General features: G+C 40.7%; 1 protein-coding gene across 1 annotated transcript in view; it reads right to left on the bottom strand.

Annotated features, from left to right (window-relative positions):
- The window catches only part of opcml (opioid binding protein/cell adhesion molecule-like), a 161904-nt gene that overhangs the window by 61614 nt on the left and 75143 nt on the right, over positions 1-25147 (bottom strand). The window contains exon 2 of the mRNA XM_084565523.1: positions 22837-23072. Coding sequence (XP_084421649.1) covers positions 22837-23072 — 236 coding nt within the window. The remainder of the gene's footprint in view (positions 1-22836; positions 23073-25147) is intronic.

Below are 25147 nucleotides of genomic sequence, written 5' to 3'. Positions count from 1 at the left end.
CTCATTTTTAAATGCACACCCAGAATTGCCATGGCCTCAGTATAGTTGAGCTGAACACCTGGAAGGAACTCGGATACTGGAGAACATGGCAAGGAAAAGGACGTGTGGGCTACCTTGCACAGCTGTCTGCCACAACAGCTAAAGCCCAGATAAGCAGTAGATAATGGACAGAAATGAGCTCTGTCCATTACTCTTCTCTGGATGTGGGTGGCATGTCTCCTTATGCCAAACCTAAGCCGATTTGTTTTATCTCATGTATAATCAGCAAAATGGAATCCATTTATTTTTTTTCTATCACATGTTTTCACAGCATTATATGTGTTATGATGGTTGGGTGGTTTGTGCTATTTCACATTACGCTATCTACTATCTCGTAGTATAGATTATTTTTATTGGTATACAGAGCCAGGTTTGTGCTCCATTCTTTCTCCTGATCTTTGGAAGATACTTTGCACTCTTTGTGCTCAGATATAAAGAATGATAATGTTAAGAAAATAGAAGAAGAAAATAAGATCTGCTCAGGATTTTAGGGTTAGCCTGAACCTTTGACATCTCCCAACATCAAAGCCTCTGCTCCTTCGCCAGCACTCACCAAATCCATAATAGATGATAATTCTTCTGTCATAGCAAATTATGATGCCGCTAGAAACATAAAAGGAATCCCCGTCAGTAGGTTTTCCAATCTGCCATCTCATCCCGGAACAACGGATATCTGTGACAGATATCTCGGTTACATTCAGCGTTCTTGTCAGTAGTTATTGTTAATTCAGAGGCGCACCCAATTCTGAGAGTAGGAACAATAAAAAAAAATTAAAAAAAAAAAAAAAAGAGCCAAACTTTCTAGTCGAAGAAGAGCACTCGGGAGGCTGCTCATGCTTAGCTGAGGTGGAAATAAACTAGGTTAGCTTCCCCACTGGCTGTTAGACGGCACAAGCATTGACACCTGCTTTCAAACTGCCAGGCAGTCTCAGTTCAAAGGCAGCTTTTCATATGGGACCCATTGCATCTTGTGTTCCAAGATCCAGTCCAAAGCAATGACAACGCCTCTGAAGTGAAACCAAATGGCCCGGTATGATGCACAGCGTAAATATATTACCTTGTAATCAGCATATGAAAAGCACCACACACATGCTGGCTGAGATAGCTAGGTGGTTAATTCCTTGTATTTACACGTACTGACTTTTGGTGTTCAGTTTATTGATGAGCTAATGGATCATTAGTAGTGGGGCCGGCCTCTTGTACCCTTGGCCTTTGCTTTATCAGCGTGCGAGTATATATTTTATTGATCTTTATTTATTAAAATAACCACAAAAGGCCACGTGGGGCTTTCAGGCAGCTCACATGCTGTTACCACATATCTGAACACATTTAATAATGCTTCAGCAGTCAGTTTGTATGTGCCTGTTGATGTAACTTGCTGAGAATACCTAACACAGGTGGAAGTTGAACATAAAATCAACAATTTAGTGCAAGGCAAAAGATACGATCGGCCAAAAACTCCTTCTCTTCCAGTCCAATCCATCCATCCATCACTATCAATAGCATTCCCTATAGAATATGATTGTTCTGTATGAATATTTATTTTTTTAAAACTCGTAGTACAAAGCTTTAAATGTCAGGTTTACTGCTCACAGTCATCTAATGTTTTATTTTTTTTGTGTGTCTGCTATTGTTGTCTGGGTCTTTGTGATCTGTGAAGCAAATAATAATATTAAAGTAATAATTGCATATGCACAGGGTCAAGCAGTTGCTGCTGTTTTGATACTGCTCTGTCATTTCACACGAATATCAAAGCTGCTGTAATGGAACATAAAGACAGGACATGGAGAAAAATCGCAACACATCAAAACGCATTTAGCAGTATGGCCGAGAGCCAAAGTAAAGGGCAAGCAGAGTGGATTTAGCGCCACGGAGCAGCGAGTACCGTGAAAACACTTGTCAACAAGCTGAAGCTGTATGGAGAGAGGAGTAAGTCTGAGTCTTAGATAGGGGGATAATGTTGTTTAGCTCAGTCTTCAGTCCTGGCTTCCTCTGAAATTCTGATATGCTAATCATCTAAAGTGCTCAAAGTAAATTGTCTGCGTGATTAGCGAAACCACGCTCAACAAGCACTTTATTAGGAAAAACTGAACACCTGCTTATTCATGCAGTTATCGGTAATCAGCCGGTCATGTGGCAGAAAGGTGCAACAGATAAGTTCCCTACTTAGTCTCAAGGTTAGAGTAGAGAAAGGGTCATTGGCTACAGTTGTGGTAGATTGTTTTTGTGTGAAATTATTTGTGAGACGAAGGATCAGGGAGTATGTTTTCTGGCTAACCACTCGTGGTGTACTGATTGGAAGTTATTTCCCACTGCAGCCTCATTAGTGATCCCAAAATACACTATTTTCAGCAATGCAAGCTGGCTGCCTTACTAGGGGCCTGTCAAGAAGGGTTGCGGGTAAGGAGGTAAGGACCCAAATGCAGGACTTAGGAGGCTGAGGCAGGAGTAGGCGAAAAAGAAAGGTTATTTAATGAAAAAAGACAAAACTGACAAAAACTAAAAGCGCTGCAGACGAGGCAGGATATTCAAAAGAAACTAAAACACTAGGAAAACTTAAACAAGACATGGAAAAAAGTATGGCATGGACAGACATGAACTAACCATAGAAACAGTACGACACAACAGGAAACAAAGGAGAAGGCAGGGCTATATATACACGCGAGGAACAGAGGGGTGACGAGACACAGGTGAAACTAATCAAGACAACACAAGGAGAAACCAATGACCTAATCAAAAGGAAAAACACATGGAGTAACACAAACAGGAAATCAAGAACTTAACAAAATAAAACAGGGAACAGAAAACAGAAAAACTAAAAAAAACACATGTAAAAAAACATGAACTTAACAAAATACAATAAACAGAAACCCAAGAAACTAATCAAACCATGACAGAAAACCATGACAGGGCCACACTAATTTGGATCACTGTGACTCCACTTTCAAGGGAGCCTACCTTATTTTGGGAAATCTGACCACTCATCCATGGTCTTTCTACCTGTTCACAACAGGTAGTTAAGAGTGAGAAACCCACTCTGAGGGTAATGCAGTGTTGGTTTGTGGAAAACAATCTCAAACCCCAGAACTGTTTAAATGTTAAAATCTCTGTTCCATCATCTCCTATCCGAACAAGAAACCCTACAGCATTACAACTGCAGGGTCCCTAACCGCATTTGAAGAGCAGGGACTCTAGACATGTGTGGGATGTACTATGGCCGGGTGGTTTTAACATCAGCATTTTATTTATTCCTGTACAACCTGAACAAGTTCAATGCCTGCTTTGAGTGTGACTTGAGACCCCCATCTAAAGCACAGAACCTCGTGGAGCACTCAAGGAGGCACCACATCAAGTGGTGGAAATTGACATGGGTGAGGTTTTTAAATGTGCCCAAACACACAAGCCCATGCAGTATATTCCATTACATGTCCTTAAAACCTGCTCTAGTTACGTTGCATGCTTTTATGGACATTTTTACCCTGTCATTGTCACGCTGTGCGGCTCCTGCACGCTTTATCGAAACTCTTTTGGTGCCTGACCACCCCCAAAGACCTGCACTATGCCTTAAAGCCTATCTGAGGATTGGTGCTGACATTGGCTTGCCTTTATCGCCGCAACTCACCTTCTTCTAAGGGCTACTTCCTGTATGATAAGGCTTAAAACTGGTTTCATGAAGCTGACAATCTGTCCAGTGGGCTTCGCTGTCTTCCCAAATCCAACAGAACACCTTTGGAACATGGTACAACAGGATATTGGCAGCATAGATATGATGAATTCATGTCAACACAGGCAACACGGAGAATGTTTCCAACATCTTCTGAAACACACGCCAAGGCTTTTGGAAATAAATGGAAGGCCCAGTATGTTACATCTAAAAAGCCCCAGTATTAGTTTGTTCTTCCTTATAGCTATTCGTGAATATACAGGTGTATAGTAGACTTTAACACTTGTCTATTTAATAATTCTGAAGAAAAAACATGGTTTTTATTTTATTCCATAAATTGGAATTTGTGGTACTGTAAAACAGATATGGTAAGAACATGCCAAACATGACTTCATCATCAAGAAGCTGGTTTAAATACTACTACCCTGGCTATTTTAAGGCTGCTTTCACACCTAGGTCACTGTACCGAAACCGGGAGTGTTCATCCTTCATGTCGGTTCATTTGGGCTAGCGTGAACCGAGGCTAAATGCAGCCTTCTAAAAATATTGCTTAATTACTCCCTGAATCGGAATGAAATGTAGGCGTGAAAACACCCTTAAGGAGATAAATAGAAAGTCTTGCTACGCTATCGTGTCACGGTCAACTGAGATACCCGTCAATGTTTCAGAAGCAGTGCAACCGTCAGTGTGTTATTTGACAAACTCAATACTTTGATGTCATCACTAACTGGTGGCTGTGGCTACAGCAGGTTGATGTTACACAGAGAACAGTGCATCTCCCACAACATGGCTTACACAAGACTGAATTCACACGTGTACAGAAAAAGAATCTCCACTACAGAGAGATAATATTTTCTCCCCTTTTTCCTCCTTTCCGTGTCCCCAGTCGTTTCCACTCCACATCCTTGTCAGCTGTCTTTTTTATGCTTTCCTTTTATGCCTGCAGTCATGTTTTCACACAACTGATTTGTAAGTTTGTGCAAAATTAAAATATAATGCGCCCTGCAGTGCACCAAGGGACTATCATGCAGAATACATTCTCAAGCAGGTTGTGGCATGATGCAGCGACAAAAACAATTACTTTCTGATGTATTGACAGTGGCACTGAAGAGAGACAGGGAATGACATGCTGTAAAGGGCACGGGCAGGAAGAAAAACTTGCAATGCACTGCAGTGAAGACTATAGCATCCTTTCATGGCTCTGTCTCTCAACCAGGTGAGCTATAGGAGTGGAGGTATTTGGTTTCAATAACATTAGGTAGGGCCCTTATTTGGTTGACTTCCTGTTTATCTGAGCCTAGAAGCAGAAGTGGGACCAGAATAATCTGCTCATTACCTCCCTTGAGGAGAATGTTGCTGACAGGTCGCAAATGGAAAAAAAAAGTAGGATCACACATTCCTCCAACACAACCAGACACTGAAAGAACATCAGTGTATCCTCAAGATGGTTTAGGTTTGATCCTTCGGCGTTTGTATTCCATGATGACTTGTTTGCTCCTGTTCCATCTCATAAGTGTCATGCTAATGATCCTTTATGTAATTCAGTCACATCGTATTAAAAATACATTCTTTTCAGCGTGTCATGAAAGTATTATTTTTGGCATGTTAAGTGCAACTAAGGTCCCAGATATGGGATTTACCAATGGGATAGAATGGGATATGTCATGTGACGTGACTTTTACATTCTGAGCTTTTATCGAAAAGGCAAATTTCCACAACAGAGCACCAATCCAAGAAGCCAAACAGGAGACTTGCAAATTCCAGGGCCTTAATGTTGCACTTTCTTCAACAAACATTAATCTCAGTAGCTAAAGGCGAACTGGAGGCATTAAGTAATGTGTCAAACAGTCCACTGTGGCTCCCAGCTTTGGCTCCCGGCTCTATTTTGTTTCATAGTTAAGACCCTGGGAGCACACCCCAAAGTGCCAGCGAAAAGGAATTATTTTACCAGCCCTCCTAGGGTTTTACTTGTGTACACACATTTGCAACCATGGCACTTTGTGAGTGAGCAAGGACTTACAGTGTTCTGGTTTTATATTCACAATTATTCACTTGGCCGATGGGGGATTTTGATGACCATATAAATAGTGTGTATCAAAATCTTAAGATAATTTATTTATTGACAGGAGTAAAATGTAAAAAGTCATTTAAATTTTATGAATCTGGCATAGTAAGAGGCCATCTTCCTTTGCATCCATGTTTCTAAGAATGCTGCAGGAAATGCATGACCAGTGTTACTACATTTGGTTTTTAGTAGCACTGATTGTGAAAATGTTATTCCCACATAAATCCAGAGCCCAGACCTTTTCATGCTGATTATAACAACTGACGTTGCTCTATTGCTCAATCAGTCAAGTATGGTGTCTTATTTCGTTTCTGTTTTCTGCATTATTAAGTGAAATACACAGCAGACTGGGCCTAATAAACCGCTACACGCGTGGTGTTATTTCTTGGAAGGAAACGACAGTAGCCCAAATCACAAAATGTCATCCTAGCTGCAACTGTAGCTCCAGGCAGGACACACTGCCGCAAGTCTCTCTTTTGATCTACACTGGCACAGACATGACAATGATTTGGCTTTGCCAACTTAGAAGAATTGAACAGTAATGATTACTGGGTTTCCCAGTTTTAACTGAAATATATCTGCTAACTTTAGTTCTGCACCATGACTTGTACTGTAGTCAATTTAAAGCTGGCGAGTAGATCTGGACACATGATTGTTATGTCACAAACCGGGCTGCGACTAACAATTATATCAACCTTCCTCCTGAGACCCAAGCTTTTGTTTGGTATGCATTTTTAATTTTTCTAAGATATCTGGGATTAGTAGGACATATGAAGTATAAAAACTAAGCATCATCTTTGAACAGGAAGTAGTTTTTGGAAAGAAAAAAACATGTCTTCATATGTGGACATGGGGATTATTGCACTGTATAATACAATAAAGTCACCAATGTGTAACAAATTCTAAAACTATTTCAATACTTGGACATTGCTGTGCAAAAATTCATTAAATTCATTGCTCAGATATATAATTGTGCAAAACTGTTCATTTTCATGCCTGAACATTGCTGTGCAAAGAGAGAATAGCAAACAATGAAGTCCCAATGTCCTCAAACGAGTACTTGCTAATTAGCAATGTTGTAGCTTATCACTACTGATAACATTTGTGTGTCACATCAAACTATAAAAGTTAATATGCATAAATAAACAAGTTTCAACTGTAAAACCTGATGAGGTTTTGTACCTTGTCCACTTTTGTACTGTGATCAGCTGTAGAATGAATCCGCTGAAATGCCCGCCATCATGTTTTCACACCAATCAGTGTATTGACCTTTTGCTACCACTAGATGGCAGACAAAAGTGTTAGGTCTAAATTAAGCAGAATTCAGAAAAAGCTACAAACCTTAATGTCCTCATATGAGGACGGAGGGTCTCAGGAAGATACTGGTTCATAAAAGCGTTTTTGGATTACTCTAAAAAATCACAATCTCCCGCAGGTGGTAGGAATTACAATGACGAATTACAATGATATCATAAAAGACATCTTCATATTTGAGCTGCTGGAACCAGAGAGTGTTTTGGCATTTCCTTAAAAAAACAATGAACAATGAAGAACTCTAGCCCTATCCATATCACTAACCCTAACCAAAACATTGAAGGCTTTCTTGCATAAATTTTAATGCTATAAAATGACACAAGAGAAAGCTTATACATGTGACATGAGACACACAATGTGCCTGAAGTCGATTGCTATTCATCTACTGGCCCTGGTGTAGTTCATAGACAGGCTTCATTTATTCCAAAAATAATAATGAAGAAATTAAAAACAAACAAAAAGGCACAGTATGCTGCATCTAAAAATAACTGGGTAAACATTTTGATTGCATTCCAGTCTAATTTCTAGGACACGGGATTTGCAGTATACAGAGCTTCTCAGAAAGAATAGCCACCTGGTGTTGGATATCAAAAAGATGACTTCTTAGAGGGAGATCAACACCAAAAGCAGATGGGTGTACCTCCTGATGCTAGGGCTCTTTGAGTTTAGACATACCAAAGGATACGACCAGAGCCACTGCGTCTCTGCTTGGCAGTTTCTGTTTAAAGGATAAATGTTGGTTGAGCCCCTGCAATGGACCGGCTTCCTGTCCAGGAGGGGTGTGTGGATAAGCTGTTTCACGCCTCAAAAACAGGAGATAATCTCCTTAGCAATTGGCCCCCTCAGCTCAAACACGGCTTACTTTTAAGACTAAACAGACCGACTACCCATCAACTGAGTGAATCATTGTTCGGCTTTGACGCTCTTTGATGGAATGAAAACATCTCCGTAAAATCAGGTGGAGTAATTGGGATGTTTACCTACTAAAATTAGGCGTAGAGATAAAAAATGTTTCAAAGCAAATAATTTCTGCGCGTCGTGCTGTTGAATCTAAAACATCCAGTAATTGATTTGATTTTTCAGCAAGGGAAGCTGTTGTATATATTATTGAAAACAGACAAAAAGCGCACCTACCCCATATTAAGTCTAGGTGCAAGACAAAATATGCCATCACCTGGAGTAAAATAGTCCAGTATGCTCTCAAGTGTTAACGCACCCAAGAAATTTTATTTGAGGTGGTAATCTTGGGAGCGTTAACATTAGTGTAGTGTCTGTTTTGCCAGAATATGGTTAAATATCTCAAGCACGTGTTCATCATGTGAACAGGTAGGTGAGAAAATTGAAATCACCACCAGCCTCAGGAAGGACTGGGCATTTTTTTTATTTTTTTTTTTAAATGTGTTACACAAGCAAAGCTTACAGGGCTCACTCTCCAATTTCGGTCATCCTAATGTTGTGGAATGTTGCATATGCCTCATTACTTGCATTATACAACAATGGAGGAGCCTCTCTCTACCCTATAATGAGCCCTGAAGCATATTAGACCAGTGGGCATTGAACTGAAAGGACCAGTGATTTCTCTTTTCTTCGTCCCTTTGTGGCAGGGAATGGTTTCGGCTCCAATCAGAAATAAAAAAAAACAAACAAAAAAAAAAAAAAACACAGAGCCACATCATCACACTTGACGAAACTAAAGAGGATAATCCTGTAATCCATTTAGGATTTATTTATTTATTTTTTTTACCAGTGAACGTAATTGCTCTTCCTTTTTAAACAGGTTGCGGTGCACTGTATTCTGTTCAGGAGACGCCATATGTTTCTCTCCATCTGATGTCTGCTGATGAGCGTATGACTCAAAGGGAATCATGTGAAGCGGGCTCCCCGTGGACTGGACACATGTTGGTTACTCGTGGCAGCCCCGCTATAAAGGCTACCCCCTTCATCTTCGCTCGCAGTGGAAGCTGCGGCTGAAATCAAAATTATTCAGAAGATAAATAAGATATGGCTGCAAGCGGCAATCACTCAACAGAACTCAGTCAGCAATAGCAGCGACCCATGAGCAGCAACAAGCAGGTTTTAGACATCCCAGAGTCAAGAAAAGCGACTTCAAGCCGTTATGAAAACCAGGAACGGCAGCTTTTGTTCGCTACCCTCAATGCTGCAGGAACCCTGTTTAGTTGTATCTAAGCACCAAGGTCTTCTTTACTATATTTAAAACAAATGCCTGAATAATTTTGAGTAATGAACTAATAAACCACCCTTTGATTTTTGATCAGTGTCAGGCAGGTCGATCACATTATGCAGAAATAAAAGCCAAAAATGCTTCAGGGACTCAAGAGGGACTTGTGTGACTACTTTCAAGTCAGTAGAACTTGAGCAAGGTTTGGCTTTTTTTGCTTTTTGCTTTTGTTTTTCAAGCTCAATCCAGCTCTTAGAAATTTGAGCTGTGGCATAACTTGACAAATAATGATAATAAACCAGCATAAAGTCATCAAGGCTTTAACGCACCGGGGTTTTGGTTACCATGGTTACAAATCTAATTCTTGTCTACTGCGAAAAAGTTGAAGAGGCTCAGTACAAGAGGTCAAGTGGCTCAACGTACTTTTGAAACTGATATATTTTGTTGTTGTTGTTTCAGCTATCTTGCATATCGTGATGAAGAAAGGAACATTTTCGTTTAATTTATTCTATTTTGTTGAATATAGTTCATCTTAGTCTCGTTGATGAAATTAACACTGATACAGCGATGTCATGATTACTCAAATCCTGTCAAATTTAGTCACAAGTCTCTTTTTTTTTTCAAAAGCAAAACTAAACCTTTGGGAAGTTCACAACAAAGAATTCGCTTCAGTTGTGATGCAAATGCAAATCCTACTTATGCAGGTGATTAAGCTGAGTAGCAACCAGGGAACAGATAAATTGTCCCAGCTCAAAAGTTAACAATAGCGATTAGGAAAGGGAAGACGACATCGGAGAAAAACTGTGTATCACTGCCAAAGACCTGCTGGAGGACCTGATGAAGACAGGAACAAAAGTAATGAAGTACATCAAGGACTCCATGGCCATAAAGTTTGGATGGACTTGAAGAGTTCTAGACGTCTGTTAAATGGAGTGAAGTGGCTAAACTAACTGGAACTGTTTGGAGCCACAGGCCACTTATGCTGTTTGTGACAAGTATTTACCGTGACAGCATTTATGAGACTGTTTGATGTACACACTTATAAAAGCCAAGAATAGAGCTATCTTCTGTACCGAGGTAATAAGGTTAATAGAGGGCCCTCTGGTGCTGTTGTGGATTCACTGGAGAGATTGTAGCTAAGGGCTCAGACATGTGCAGCTCAGAAATAAATAAGCTCCGGCTTGAGCAAGATTAACTAACTTTGCTTCTTTCTTCATTAATCATGCTAATTAGATCTTCTATTCAGGTACATGTTTTGAGTATTTATTTATTTTTTTGACTTCATGTACACTTATTTTCCTGTTATGTATTGTGTGGTTTTATGCACTCAATGCACTTTTTGCCACAGTTTTAATTGTAGACTTTGTTTTTGGCGCTGGAAGTAGCTGACAGACGGATAAAATGAGTTTGTGCCGAAATAAACAAGGCCCAGCCTGAGCCACGCGCTAACACCGGAATTTGCGTACTGGCTTCACAATATTTTCTAGTCTGCGTTCCTTTTACGGCTGCTCCAGATCTCCCTAGGCCGGTAATACCTGCTTCGCGTTTGGATGCCGCTTAGAAGTTCACCTATTCTTAGGTACCTGGAACTTGTGCTACGGCTCGTTTGCAGAGGAAACTCAGCATTAATGAAGCAGTTCATGCCAATATAGTGAATTCTTCAGAATATTGATCATGTGTGTTTTGCTGCCTTGTTTTGTATGTTTCTGTGCAAACGGTCTGTCCGGCAATGTCCTTCTAGAAAAGAAACACCACATGCAAAACTAAAAAACGAAGTACTAGTGTTCTAAATACTCAATGTTCTGATGCTTTTATACAAAATGTAACGTGTTCAATGCGGTCATAAGAAGCCTTAAACACCTTAAAAAAAAAATAATAAATCACCATCACCATCACAAACATCACATATTGACAGTGTTCTTACCAGATGTGTTTTCTACTGCGATAATTAAAAAGAAGGATTAACCTCCTGGACTATTAGTAGGAATTCCCCATGGGAAATTTGGAAGAACTTACGGGGCGACCCACTGATAAATACAGCATATAAATAAGTGTTTAAGCTTTGCACAGATGGACAAAAGTAGAGAGACACCACGGTCACTCTGGTAGCACTGGCAACTTCAGGGACTCCGTGGCTGCTTGTGGCGCAATCATGAACCTGGGACGTCAGTATCGCAGCACGAGACCTCTCTGACAACACCACTAACCTGTTATTTTCGACTGTCTCTGCTGCTTCTCGGATGATCTTTTTTTTTTTTTTTTTTTTAATCTACAGTAAATGAAGAAAATAAGACACGAGGGCATTATGGTATGATAAAGTGGCGGCTGAGGCTCAGTCGATAGGGCGAGATGTCTACGAACCAGACGGTTATCGATTGGATCTCGTGAACATGCCACATGATAACTTGAGCAAGACATTGAACCCTCAGTGTCTGGTGTCTGGATGTGTTTGTGCTTCCATGAGCAAATAGGTACATGTGTCACTGTGTAAAGCACTTTGAGTACCAACTGGTGGAAAAGAGCTATATAAATATGAGACCATTTACCGTGCAGTAATGCAATTCTTATAAAACAGGACTTATTTCATAACTGTAGCTGATTGTCTCAAACCATCATGAAAGTAATTGTTGCAGAACAGGGGACTGTCAGAAGTAATTGCATGCAATGCTATTTATATAGTGTCAATAACAATACAAATTATCTCAAGACGCTTTACAGAACTCAAAGCCTGAAACCACCAGATCAAGTGCTAAGGCCATGGTAGCAAGGAAAAACTCCCTTTTAACAGGAAGAAACACTGAGCAGGACCCAGCTCAGATGGGAGGGACCTATCTGCTTGAGGCCAGCAGGGTAGAGACAGAAAAAGAGAGAGGAAGAAAGAAGAAGAGAGCTGCAGGAGAAACAAAACATAACATACATCTGCCATACGTACATCTGACTAAAGCTTGTTACATACTCCGCGAGCCCTCCCACTGCAGCACACGTCACACGCGCTAAGCATTGTGGGAGACGACGAGAGGTACTTCTCTGACGACCGCGTCCGTCGGATCACGCCGTTCATTCAGCACGCACCCGCCCAAAGTATCTGTACCTAGAAGAGATTCGTGGTCACACTGCGAATATTAGCATCTGAGAGCTCACGGAGTGGCCGCTAGCATTTCCGCTTTTCCGGATTAACCACGGCCACTTCCAGTTTCTGACCAATCACAGAAAAATTGACGGAGACCACACGACAAAAAAGTTCTGTCCGGAACAAACTTTTAACTTTTGTCAAGAACAAACTGCGAGAACTTCCAAACAAGGGCTGTGAGAACAAACTACTTGCTTCTCGTGGAGTACGTAACAGCCTTAAAGCATATATGTAGAATCTAATGATGACTATAAGCAAGTGTACAAGGTATAGCCAATGCATGTCACAGGAAGAGATTGAAAGTCTGTATAAATGAGAGCACAAGGGCATAAAACTGTTAGTGACAATAGTAGTTCCATTACAGGCGAGTTAGCTGGGATATCATCGACAACAATGTTTAAAAAGAAGAATGGTTGCTTCATACCCAACTTGAAGCAGACTTACGACAACTGGCATGATTTGAAAACAAACAAAGGCCTTTGTCCTCACCCTACCTGGCAGTGAGTCTGTCAGTTGTCCAGAGCGTGACAGTGTCTGCCACTACCATGCTGCAAGTAGTGAATGAGTGCCGGAAGTTGCCACAGAGGTGACACTGTCTGACAGTGCCACGACGAGGACCCTGGCCTTGACGCAAAAGTAGGTCTTTCTGGTGTGTCTCGGCTTTGCGCAGGCAAGCTGCCTTCAGTAAACACACTGGTGTACTGTTATCCCTTTGTAATGGTGACTCATTCTAATCCTCATTACACATACGTTTGTATTTGCAACGGGCCTCGAACACCCAACGGAGTATCTGAGTCAACCTTTCATTGTTGAGTGTGATGCAAATTATGTATATTTTTCTTCAAGCTGTCATCAGGTTAGAAATACTACTGAATCTTTTGTTGTTTTCCTTTCATTATAACCCAATGGTGTCAGTGCAATGGGGCACTTGGGCGGCAAAAGAAAGACTGTTTATTTTGCTATGCACCTTTTCCTGACTGTTGCCAGTGCAAATTCATATATACTAAACTTCACAAACTGAGCCCTCAGAACAACAGTATGCACACAGCTTTGTTGTGTAGACTATACAAGGAGGTTAAAAAAATGTTTAAACAGAATTAACAACGCAGAGTAATCCTGGTTGTGTCAGAAGATAATGTGGTAGATATATATGGATATATGTATAAATATACATATCCATCTATCAGTGAGTTTCCATGTATGATTTTGTTTGTTTGTTTGTTTTGTTTTGTTGATAAGATATTATTTGGTGGTATTTCTGTAATATTTTATACACATTTCATTATAAATTGGTTGGTATGCTTTTGTAACTAGGCAGACAGAAGAAACAGTTGCCAGTGATGGCATTCTGATATAGAGGATCAGTTTCCAATCTCAATCTGTTTCAGTTTGAATTATACATGTGCACTGTGGATAGTTCCTTGCACATTAAACAGATTGAGATTTGTAGCCTTGATGTGAATTCCACAAGCTGTCAGGTTAATGGAGCTTCCCTAAAATATGGCTTGAATGAAATGCGTATGAATTAATTCCCTGTTCGCAGCTCGTAAGTTTATATAGGACTGGGCAAAAACAGATAAAAGTTACTTACAAAAGACTTACCAAAAGGACATGTGGCTCTAATTCTGGGCCTTCTTTAACTACAGTGAAGCACCATTTTGTATGTCTAGATTATATCTCACCCAATTGGCAAATTTATCAGCAGTGTTCATTCATTCTGCTTGCTGTAATGCTTGCTTGTTATTGTGATACACTAGCCTGGCATAACTCAGCACAGACTCAGAATATGAGTCTGGTAACACTCCACTGGGATTTCATTATGGGGAGTGTTTCAACTGATACAGAGAAAAAAGTAAAAATAAAATTGCAGCTGCAAGCAACCGGATAGTCTTACCAAGCAGAGCAGCATGCTACCTACAGTGACTGGGGCATTCTCAGAAAATGCTTTGATAGCTGTTAACTGTTCGTCCTTTATAGTTATTTTGCTGTCAATATTTTTTTTACAGCAGATGTGATAGCGGACTCTACACAGTTTGCTTCTCCGACAGCAGCCATTTTCTTCTGAACAAATTCAAATCAGTGGTGCTCAGATGATGTGTATGATGCATAGACTGAACAAAGATGGACAGCAGAATAGCTCATCAAAAGTGAAGCCAAAGGAAGTAAAGCTCCCCCTGGTGACTGGCTGCAGTATAGGTCATAAGCTCCACCTCCTCCATGTTAGCCGATGAAACTTGGAATTTTAGGTAGTTAATATAATACTGATGCATATCCTAGCGTCTATTTCTCTAAGTTTCCATTTACTTATTTGACACTATAGAAACAGGATGTGACCTCAGGATCACTACAAGTTGCCATGCCAACCGCTCTGTAAAGCGGTCCTGTAGAACCAAGACAGTTGTAAAAAAGAATAAGTACAGTGTATAATCCGACATTTACCTTGTAACTGGTGGAGGTAAAGCAAAGTGCAGTATTAATTTCCCAATGGAATGACTCCAGACCAACTTTCCACCACCAAAACATTGTGGGATAGGAAGTTGGTCTGTCTTTCAGGCTACTAATGCACTGGATGAGTCCTCATCTCCTTTCCCTATATTCATAATAATGACAAATAAAGAATCCCTGTGAATATTATAAAGATTCCTAAAATATGAGTCCTTAGAACACGTCAGGTCTCTTCAGCTGGACAATGTCCCATTCATGTGCAAAGTGATAGACTAAAATTGCTGCCTCTAGAGCATCCTGTTAGCTGTTTGTTTCAGATTAGCATCATCTGCATCTCTCCAGAAGGCTGAGATGCTGACATGAGAGCAGTTAGCACTCTTTAGAAGGGATAATAAATCATGAAATGTGTTCATACAGTAACCTTTATCAATCCCACTTAGCTTAACTGCCACTTCCATTTCACATTACAGTGGACTGAAAGTACAAGTAGTCGAATACTGTGCAAATATGAAAGCCTGACTCATGAGTGAATTGCAAGATTCATGGCAAGCTGCTTCCTGGGAGATTATTGGATCTGAAATTCCCCTAACATTTGCCTGCACTTGAGATGGGACTGGCTGAATAAATCCTTTTTTTCCCCCTACTTTTGGAAATGAACGCAGCACAGACTTGTGCCTTGTCAGCACGAAGTACAGGATAATTGAGGGGGAACCATAACTGATGGCGTCTACTTTTGCTAACTGAATTAGAATCTCAGATTAAAGGAATATGTATTTCCGCGTGTCATCCATTTCCCCCCACACTCACTAATAATAAATGGTTCATCTTTGCAGTTTGTACATCAAGTACATCTGTTATTCGATTAGAACAGTGTGTAAAGATAGCTTAATTACTTAGTCTGTCTCGGTGTGGGTAATTTGAAGCCTTATACTTGAGTCACGAGTTTGTGTGCTGCTCAAATTATATGTCAATAAATGGGAACTGGCGCTGATGCAAGTAGATGATGATCAATGTCTTCCAGACAGTTTATTGATTCAGACACTTGGACACGTGAGGGTTAGAATCCCAGGAGTCTTTGTTTTCAGTGTGCTTTGTTAGGCAATTTTTTTCATGTCTTTCAGTGAAGCCATACAGAAACATAGATTGATTTTGTAGTATGTTCTCTAAGATTCTACATTATGTGAGATGAACGGCTCTGTAAGGCATGTCCACAGTGTGCGAATAACAGGGAGGGAATGAGGACACCATCGCTGATGCAACATACAAAATTGCTGACACAGCCTTAAGTGAATGATTATGTAACAGAAATCCACAAAAGATCAGGCAGTCTGAATGTTCCTACTGGCTTTAAGATCATGCTTCAGCCCATGCTTTAATTGTGGTTAATTGCCATGTGGCATTCTAATACATTGTATGTCCAGTATGACAGCTGCCAAACAGCCAAATACTGCATCTGTCACTATAAAAATCCGAACCAACCAGCTCAGTTTATACTGAATTTCATGCCCTAAAGTTGTATCTCCCAAAGTGGCTAGTCCTCTGGAATGGAAGCAAGGCCCAGACAATTCATTCTTGTGGCCAAAATCTATAATAGTTAATTTTTGAACAGATTTATTTATTTATAATGTGAAGAGGACTTGGGGCAATGTGTTGAGTGATTTTTAAATCCTTAGAACTTCAGCAGCTACAAAAAGGTGCTTTTGATGAACATGGTTTTTCAGGTGGGTTAACGTCCATGAACGTCTGGTAGCAAAGTAACAAATGAAAGTGTTTGCCGCTTTCTTTGGTCTTGTTATTAAGATCCAATCAATGAATCTGAATTCATTGAAGTCAACAAACAGTATTTGCTTTGTACACTTCAGCTCATGGCGATTTGGGTTAAAGAGTTCCACTTATAATGTGTGTGTGTGTGTGTGTGTTCTTGTACAGCTATCTTTCTGAGGACCAACTTGAGTTTTACACCATCGGAGTGAGGACATTTGCACAAAGTGAGGACGTATTGGTAGGTCCTCACTTTTGAGGGTTAAGACTCGGTTTAGGGTAAGTCATAATTACCCTAATTAGGTTATGGTTACTATTAGGGTAAGGGTTGGGATTAGGCACGTAGTTGAAACGGTTAGGTTTAGGGGCTTGGCAATACATTATGTCGATATGTGTCCTCACAAAGATAGCCATATAAACGTGTGTGTGTTTTCCATGACGTGTCCACTGTTCAAGTATATCTGACAACCCTGCAAAGAGACAACATACATTTACAAATAATTAGTTGAGCAGATAGAACGCAGGAGCAGGTAGCACAAGCACCAATTTGCCTTTGTCTTAATAGTCTAAAGTACACAAATGCAGCAAATGACACTCGGTTAATAAGCCAGGCTGTGTGCAGGCCCAAATTGCTCGGACACTAATTTCATCTGTCTCTGCTGATTGATACCGACTGAAAGAGCAAGATCAAGATTGGCACTAGAGTGTTTTCCCACCGCAGCAAATGTTGGAAGAGGACCGTTTCTTTATACAGTTAAAACATGGTGCTAAAAATAGAAGGGTAGCACCAAAGCGATCTTTATGTAACGTCTCATTAACTTCCCCATCTCCACTGGCATCCTGTTTTTATTGTAATTCTGATAATTAACAACACTAAATTTCTCTGTCTGTCATTATGATTCATAAAAATCTCATCAGCTCCTTCAGGTCACACTATGGCAGGTTTCATTTTCAGCGGTGTTTGCAGCAGCTCTGCTAAATGAGCAAAGGACAAAAGAGTTTATTGATGCTCTGCTGTATCACCAGTGAGAGACAAAATTACCAGTGGTGATAACTTCTTTGGAAATCTTATTTGTGTCTACTGAGTTAAGCTTCGAACATTTACTGAGTATTAAAACTCGACTTGTTTGAATCAAATTACCCTTGCACAGTAGAAGATAATGACTTTCACAGTTGAATGCAAAATGTCAGAGTACTGAGTTCTTTCAGCAGTGTACTTTTTTAGCTGAAACTGCATTGTATATCTCATGGACAATTTCCAGGGTAATGCTAAGCTATTATTTACTTAGCAATCACAAGGTTAGGGTCTGTCCAAGTGCACCTACTGATTTTGTTCTTATACGTAGGCGCAGCACACTATGAGCACAGCAAAAGTTGGATGAAGTGCAATACTGATCATCGAAGCCAATGTGTTATTCCCATGGACTGTAACATCTGTGACATGACTCATAAGTTTCCCGAAGAGCCATTCTGAGGCTCAGTGTGGTGGCTCCAGCTGTTTCCATCTTGGCAGTGTCTGATTCCGCCTGACTCCCTACTAATTCAAAAATGAGAGGAGCCGGGGTTGGTGGCTGACACGTAGGCAGACAGCTTAGCTCGTCACTAAGAAAGGCCATGCTCTTAATTATGCATGACAAAGATTGAACACAACTTACCCGACGAAGGTATATAAAAATTCACCTCCCATGCAGTTGTCACGAGGGAATTAGCTATTGAAACCCAAAAGATCTTTGGTATCAGGCAGTAAACATGTTACTTTCTTGTGTAAAATTTTAATATGGAGGACAGACACACTGGACATGACCCCACTAACAACATTCTGTTGCCAGACACTACAGGACACCCTCAGGAGGCCCTCTATGAGTCACCACTGTTGGAGGCACAAGGGGGACCTACACATTATTAGGAAGGTGGTCTTAATGTTATGCCTGATCGGTGTATAAAAACAGGGGATCACCTTCTCCAATAAACAACTGTTGCTGTAGATACCTCCAACGCCTACAGCATGATTACACAGGGGAGGATTTATGCCTCATGGAGGAATCGCAATGCTCCAGACATCACTGGTAGGAGTTGTTTTGAAAGACAGACATGTACTGTAGGTAAAATTTCATTTAGTCATTTTTTTCCACTATCATAATCTTTTAATGGTCAGCCGGAGCCTGTCCCAGCATGCACACAGGAGGGACATTTCACAGGTTTCATCTCTATCACAAGGCAACACAAACACAAAACATGAGAGCTGCATGAGAGATCAGACACAGGGACACCCATTCTCACCAAACCATTGAGCTACCTTAGCAACACTACTGGAAGCTGATTAAAGAGAGATGGAAAATCTACTTATTCACAGAGCCAAACCAAAGTTGTCTGCTCTGTTCTCATCATGAAAAGCATTAGACCCCAGTGTATAAGTCAATGACACAAATGGACTGGGATGAAAACAGTGTACACTTGCCATACCAAGACTCTCAACCCAGCATACACGGAGCACAAAAAGTTCAGTTGTTACAGGCCAGCTTAGGACGAAAGAAGGGTAGGGCCGAGGATAAGAAAAGAGTTTATGTGTTGCAAAGCACTGACGGAAACCACAAATGATGGAGTTAGTATGGTTGCTGTCAAGCTGCCACTTAAGAGTAAATATATAAATGGCCAAATGTTGATGCAATGTTTAGTTTGACCATTCTAGGCTAATGTAGACATATGGTGGTGCAATATGGCAGAATCGGTGGGGTAGTATCTCTATCTTATGTAGTGTGAAGGGTTAATTCTAACAAATGTATTTGTCCATTTGTACTAGCAACAGCATCACAATGATTCATAGTTACGTGCTATTATATCCTAATGAAATTGTCATTGTGAATTATTAATTTTTGCTACTAGCAATGTTCCCTCTAAGCTGCGCGCTTGCGCAATCGCGCACTGCTCGCACGTTCTCCGCGCACAAGAAAATCTATGCAGCGCATAAAAAAATCCAACATGAACTGTAAATAAATTAAACAAGTAAATTATTTGTTTATGTACCATTTTGCAATGTAACTCAGTGAGTGACAGCTGTCCAGCCAATGGTATGATGCGGTTCACTTACGCTGCCAATCATGACAGTACGTGCCCCCCCATATCCACCGCGGCGCCGGTGTTTTGCAGGTTAGCTAACAGTGCGGCGGAGTTAAGGCAGTGGCGCATCCACTCACCAAGACAAAGTAAAAATTAAATGTGGTTCTTTTAAGATGGAATGGCTGTCGGAGTGTGTGCAAACAAAGAACCAGCGGTGACACTGGGTAAGATTTTTCTTTTTCGAGAGAGAAAGGTCTGCTCTGCAAAACTTGGGGTTGCCAACAGTCCCTTGAAAAACAGAATCGTTCCGTATTTAGAAACAAAAGTACGCGTCCCGTATTGAGCTGAAACAGGACGCACTTTGTCCCGTATTACCGTGAGAATCAAAAGTAGCGTGTAAAATGTCAATGTAATTAATGAGTAACAAGGCGCTTTATAGGAACATTTACGGTAAACTGTGACCAATAAGCTGACAGCGGGAATCCTGCTCATCTCATTGGTCGAGGTACTGTTGCTTGTGAAGAAGATACCAGAAGACAACAAAGCTACAACTTTTCCTCAAACTTTCTGTTTGAACTTTTCTTATTGCGCTATTACAAGAGGAATGTTCTGCTTTCTATTGTTTTATATTCATTTATACAGTTAGACTTAGACTTCTTTAATGTCCATAAAACTTACATAAAATGGAAAATTGTCTTTGACAGTGGCATAAAGACATACAAGCAACACACACACATCACAGACAGCACTATGCGCAATAAATAGATGAATATAATATATAGGTAAAAAATTACTGCTATAATGGGATTCTTTTGATAAACTATGTAACTTGCTATGATCTCAGGTTTTGGACAGGTGTGATACTGGTGTGTGGCCCCAGCGTGCACGTGTGATGTTGCTCACAGTGGTCCACAGTGTACTCACAGAGTTTTTGTGTATGCCCAGACACATGAAAAATTAGAGGGAACATTGGCTACTAGGTCCCCCTAAATCATACGATCAAATCAGGACTACCTTGTGGCCCCTTCTTTTGTCTCTACTCCTAAGGGAACTACACTCTAGGTTGCTACAGTGTTCAGGCCGTAGCCAATAAGAAGGAAACATGAAGGCTTTTTGCTCATCAAACCAACAGAAGTGAAGTCCTTAGAGTTGGAATCACAGTATATCGACCGCTTAATGTTCATTCCTGGGTCCTTATCCGCCACTTCTAGTCCTTTGACTACATACACTATGCATTACAAAGCACTTCAAGATGCAGTTCTTTTTTTTTAGTTTGGTTAACTGCAGTCAGTCCACGCCCCGTCTGCAGTCACCATGGAAGTGGATACCCTATATTCCTGAGGGTATCAGTTGACAAGGTCACTGAGCTGATTGATGTTAGCCCCCAGAGTCCTTCTCTTTGTACAGGTTCAACACCAATCTCCATTTCTGAGATGCCAGAGGAGAGTACCCGTGGGGACGAAAGGCTCCACCAACATCCCCTGTGGATTTCCTGATCTGTCTTTGCCACAAAGGTGGCAGTATGTACTGCAGTCATACATTTGTTACTCCAGAGTGTGACATAAATCAGTTTCCCTTCCTCTAAAACAACACAACTCACAACGTTTAGTGAGTGGCAGCAATTGTATGTTAAGACTGTATTTTATCATGCCATGTACTGTCACCACTGGTGGGTCTAAGGTGGTACTGGTCCAATACTGGTGCTGGCCGCTTCACTGGGTGCCCATCCCTATACCCAAATAAATTGGCAAGGCCTATATCATAATGCTTTACTTTAATACACAAAAGCTATTCAAAAACACAGCAATAAAAAAGGGCAGATGTTCCTTTACATTGACCCATCTTCACCTTTACACCATATAATGTCGGGGGGGGGGGGGGGGGGCAGCACGGATAGATCCCCCAGGACCAACTAATAGGTTTATCCAGTTTATCCATGTGACAAGGTTAAGTGTTTACTGGTAAACACACTGACTTACTAAAAAGGTGGCACATGTGTGAAATATTACAGATATAAAACACCTTTGAACTGTACAACCGAAGAATCCCAAATGTCAGTGAAGGCATCATTTTGTTACTAAGATGGACTTTGCAATAATTGGTCACTTGACATAGAGAGTTATGGAACAAGCTGTCGGCCTCACATTCCCTGTTTGCTGGAGCAGGTGCATCCTTCCAGATTCGCCTACAGTGTTTTTGCTGGCGTACCAGAGCCCGGCATTTGCACGTTCTGCAGATCTCGTGGCTTTTTTTAGCGTCACATTCAAGTCTGCAGCTTCACAGATGGCTGGGTTATTCAAGGTCAGGAGAAAAGACAGATAAAATCCATGGGAAAGTGCACACAGAGATGCGCTTCCTGGTCTGTGAGAGAATATGCTCGTCTATTGTTTGATTAAAACCACTGCCTGATGCTTCTCGGCATCAATTAAGAGTTAATGAGATACCATCATGAATTATACAGTGTGAAAATACTCAGTGTTAATTACGATTTCATGAACTTCAATATCACTGGGCTGAACATGTTTTTGTGGAGAATATGTCAAAGATTTGTTTTATAATCTGAGCAATGTCTTTCCAAACGAAGAAAAAAAGAAATTATACTGTTCTTCGGCTGATATGAAAATCTCTAATGATGAAATCTGTTTATTTGTAATTCTACATGTGGTTTCTGATACAACTTATAACTTGATCTAATTTTTAATTATATCTCAATTTGTTGAAGCTGCAGGATCTAGACCTCAAATGCAGACTCTGGTCGGTGGCGCTAATTGTTTGTGGAAACTAACTGTGAAGGAAATTGATTCCTTCATAACAGATAACAGAAGTCTCGGCTCTGACAGTTGATTTAGTATGACTCGAAAATGAAACCGAGCCAAGACGGTTTTTCAACATTCTGCTCCCTAAATCAATATCTATGACCAATCTGAAATTAAATCGAGATTGAATCCCAGTTTCATCACAAGGTTTCGATGCTTGCTGAATTCTATCTAATCACACCATCCTAAAAGAGAAAGGGCAAGATTTCTTGTTTGATTTTAAATCAAATTGAAAATTAACGTCTGCACTTCAAAGAAAACCAACACAGAACACTGCTTCAACACTGACCTTGTTTGACACCTTTGGCTATTTGTTGCGACTGAACAGAATCTCTGACAGGGCTCACGGAAGAAGCGGCGTCTTACCTTGAACAATGAGATGCACTTTTGTGGATTTTGGTTTCTTGTTTGTGAGGATGGAGCAGACGTAGGGCCCCTCGTCATGGACGTCAACGTTTTGGATTTTGATGCTGTACTCTGTGACCGCCGTGTTTTCCATCAGGATGACCCGAGGATCCAGGGACCACTTTTCGCGGCCTGCGAACAGAATGGTGGTGCGATTGAGCCACGCCACTCGCGAAACTTTGCTGTCCACGTTGCATCTGGCACAAAGGAAGAAAGACAGAAAAAAAAGACATTAACATTTTGAAATTGATATGTGAAATTAGGCCTCCCACGTGATGCTTTGTTTTGCACCCAGGGAAATAGAAGCAACACTCAAGTCATATTTGAATGCTGCCGTGAGAGGTGAAAATGTGCTCTAAAAGGCACAGTTTCAGTTGCAATTGTGAAAATGCATCAGAAGGCAGTGTTCATTGTAAAAGCATCTTCTCATGCTCTGTAGCATACATAACAGCTTTTAAGAGGCAGGATCTGCATCTGTGTTTCCTTGCTAAATAAGATACCAATGTTAATCCTGTGCCACTATTACACAGCTCAATACATATATAAGAGAGATATTAGTAAAATATTGAAGTTATATTCCCCGAAAATTCCCTTTACAGAAAAAAAAACTCCAAAAATGTTTTGTCATTTGGAAAATTCTGGGCAAAATAAAGACTTTCAGAGCATCCATCAGACTCTGGAAGTCGTTGCACCTCCTTCCTTTCCTGCAGCCGTGGCCCCAGCCGCTGAAGGCCAGTGTTTTTCATTAAGTGCGAGTTTCTGAGATTGGAAAACAACTCATGTGTTTAAAGCAGCAGGGTCAAGGCAGCTCAGGTAAATACTGTATGTGGAAGACCTTCGCCAGTCCTAATTCCTCCCGGCGACGCCTTAAATGCAGTGTAGTTTTACCCTCTGGAGGTCATATCGAGTGATTTATTTTATCTCAGTGTCGTCGTCATTCCGCGCTTTTGGATGATTCACAAACATAAGTCAGCAAATCATCAGCTGCATCTTCATCTGCAGAGGTCTTGTCTTCAGGAACATCCAGCATTAAAATCCAGCGTTTTATATTTCCTTTATTAATATACTGCTGTTAAGGGAAGGTAAGGTAAGGGAGACTTGCAAAGTAAGAATTTCATTGCATGGTCTACACTGCTATTTTTTTAACCGTGCATAAGACAACAAACATCTTGAATCTTACGGAATATTTGGGTTGGATAATGCAGTTACCATGAGGATAGACCGGGCATTACAATACAATAATACAAGGCTACCATTCAAAGTTAACTACAGTAACTGTGTTTATGTGCAGGCTGCCGATGAGAAAGAGTGACCAATTAGTCTGCTTAGGCAGTATGCTGTGTATGATCACATGACTATCTGGAGTACAGGCGATCTGTAAATAGATGCCAACAAAAATAAAACAGGACAGGCTGAAGCTTTGGATGCATGGACGAGTTGGCATCCAAAAAACACAACCTCACCAGGACTTCGCACTGCTCACATTTGCAGCTTCCCACTTGTAGCTGGCACTGATCGTCACAGTTGACGTCGTTAAAATGGCAAACAGCAGCTCAAATGAACTCAGAAGTCTGTCCATTTCAAGTTTAGCTAGCTTAAAGTGTGTGGCTATCACTTTCAGACCTCAAACTCATTAGTCTTCTAATCAAATTAGCTATTACTTCATTATAAATTCCCAGAGCGGGTTGTTTCCCTGCGATAATTTGTTGTACAAATATTTTGTACCCACTTTGAATCACATCAGGATCTCTTTTAAGACTGGCAAATGTATGTATGTAGAGTGCAAGCACTACATAACGTAAGTTAACTTCAGAATATGACAGGCAGTGTGTAAGATCCTCCTTCCTCTGCCTTCCACCTGTGATCCCAAAAAGATCAAGAGGTACTCGGGTTAAAAAAAGAGAGATGCAGTCTGACATGCTCCTGTGCCTCATGTTCCACCAAGAAGACACGAAGCGGCACAAGTGCATACCTCAAACTCCAAAAAGTCTTTTTTTCTCTATTTCCTCAAGGGCAAACTCACTTGGTTTAGGATTTTCTTTCCAACCATAATGCAATGCATGTTACCTACAGTATATTAAGACTTTTAGATAAACACACGCCAAATGTCCATGTTTTTTTCTATAATAAAGTCATGCCTGATGCTACCTGGTAGGTAAGAACTGGTCCATATGCTGTGTAGCTGCAGTGTAGCTGTGGAGCTACTAGGAAGAAACTGTGCGACACAAAGGCAGAGCTGCAAGTAATAAATCATAACTGCTTTTACTCCTCG

This window comes from Chelon labrosus, assembly GCF_963514085.1.
Source record: "Chelon labrosus genome assembly, chromosome: 17".
NCBI lineage: Eukaryota > Metazoa > Chordata > Actinopteri > Mugiliformes > Mugilidae > Chelon > Chelon labrosus.
This window is presented reverse-complemented; position numbering and strand designations above follow the sequence as displayed.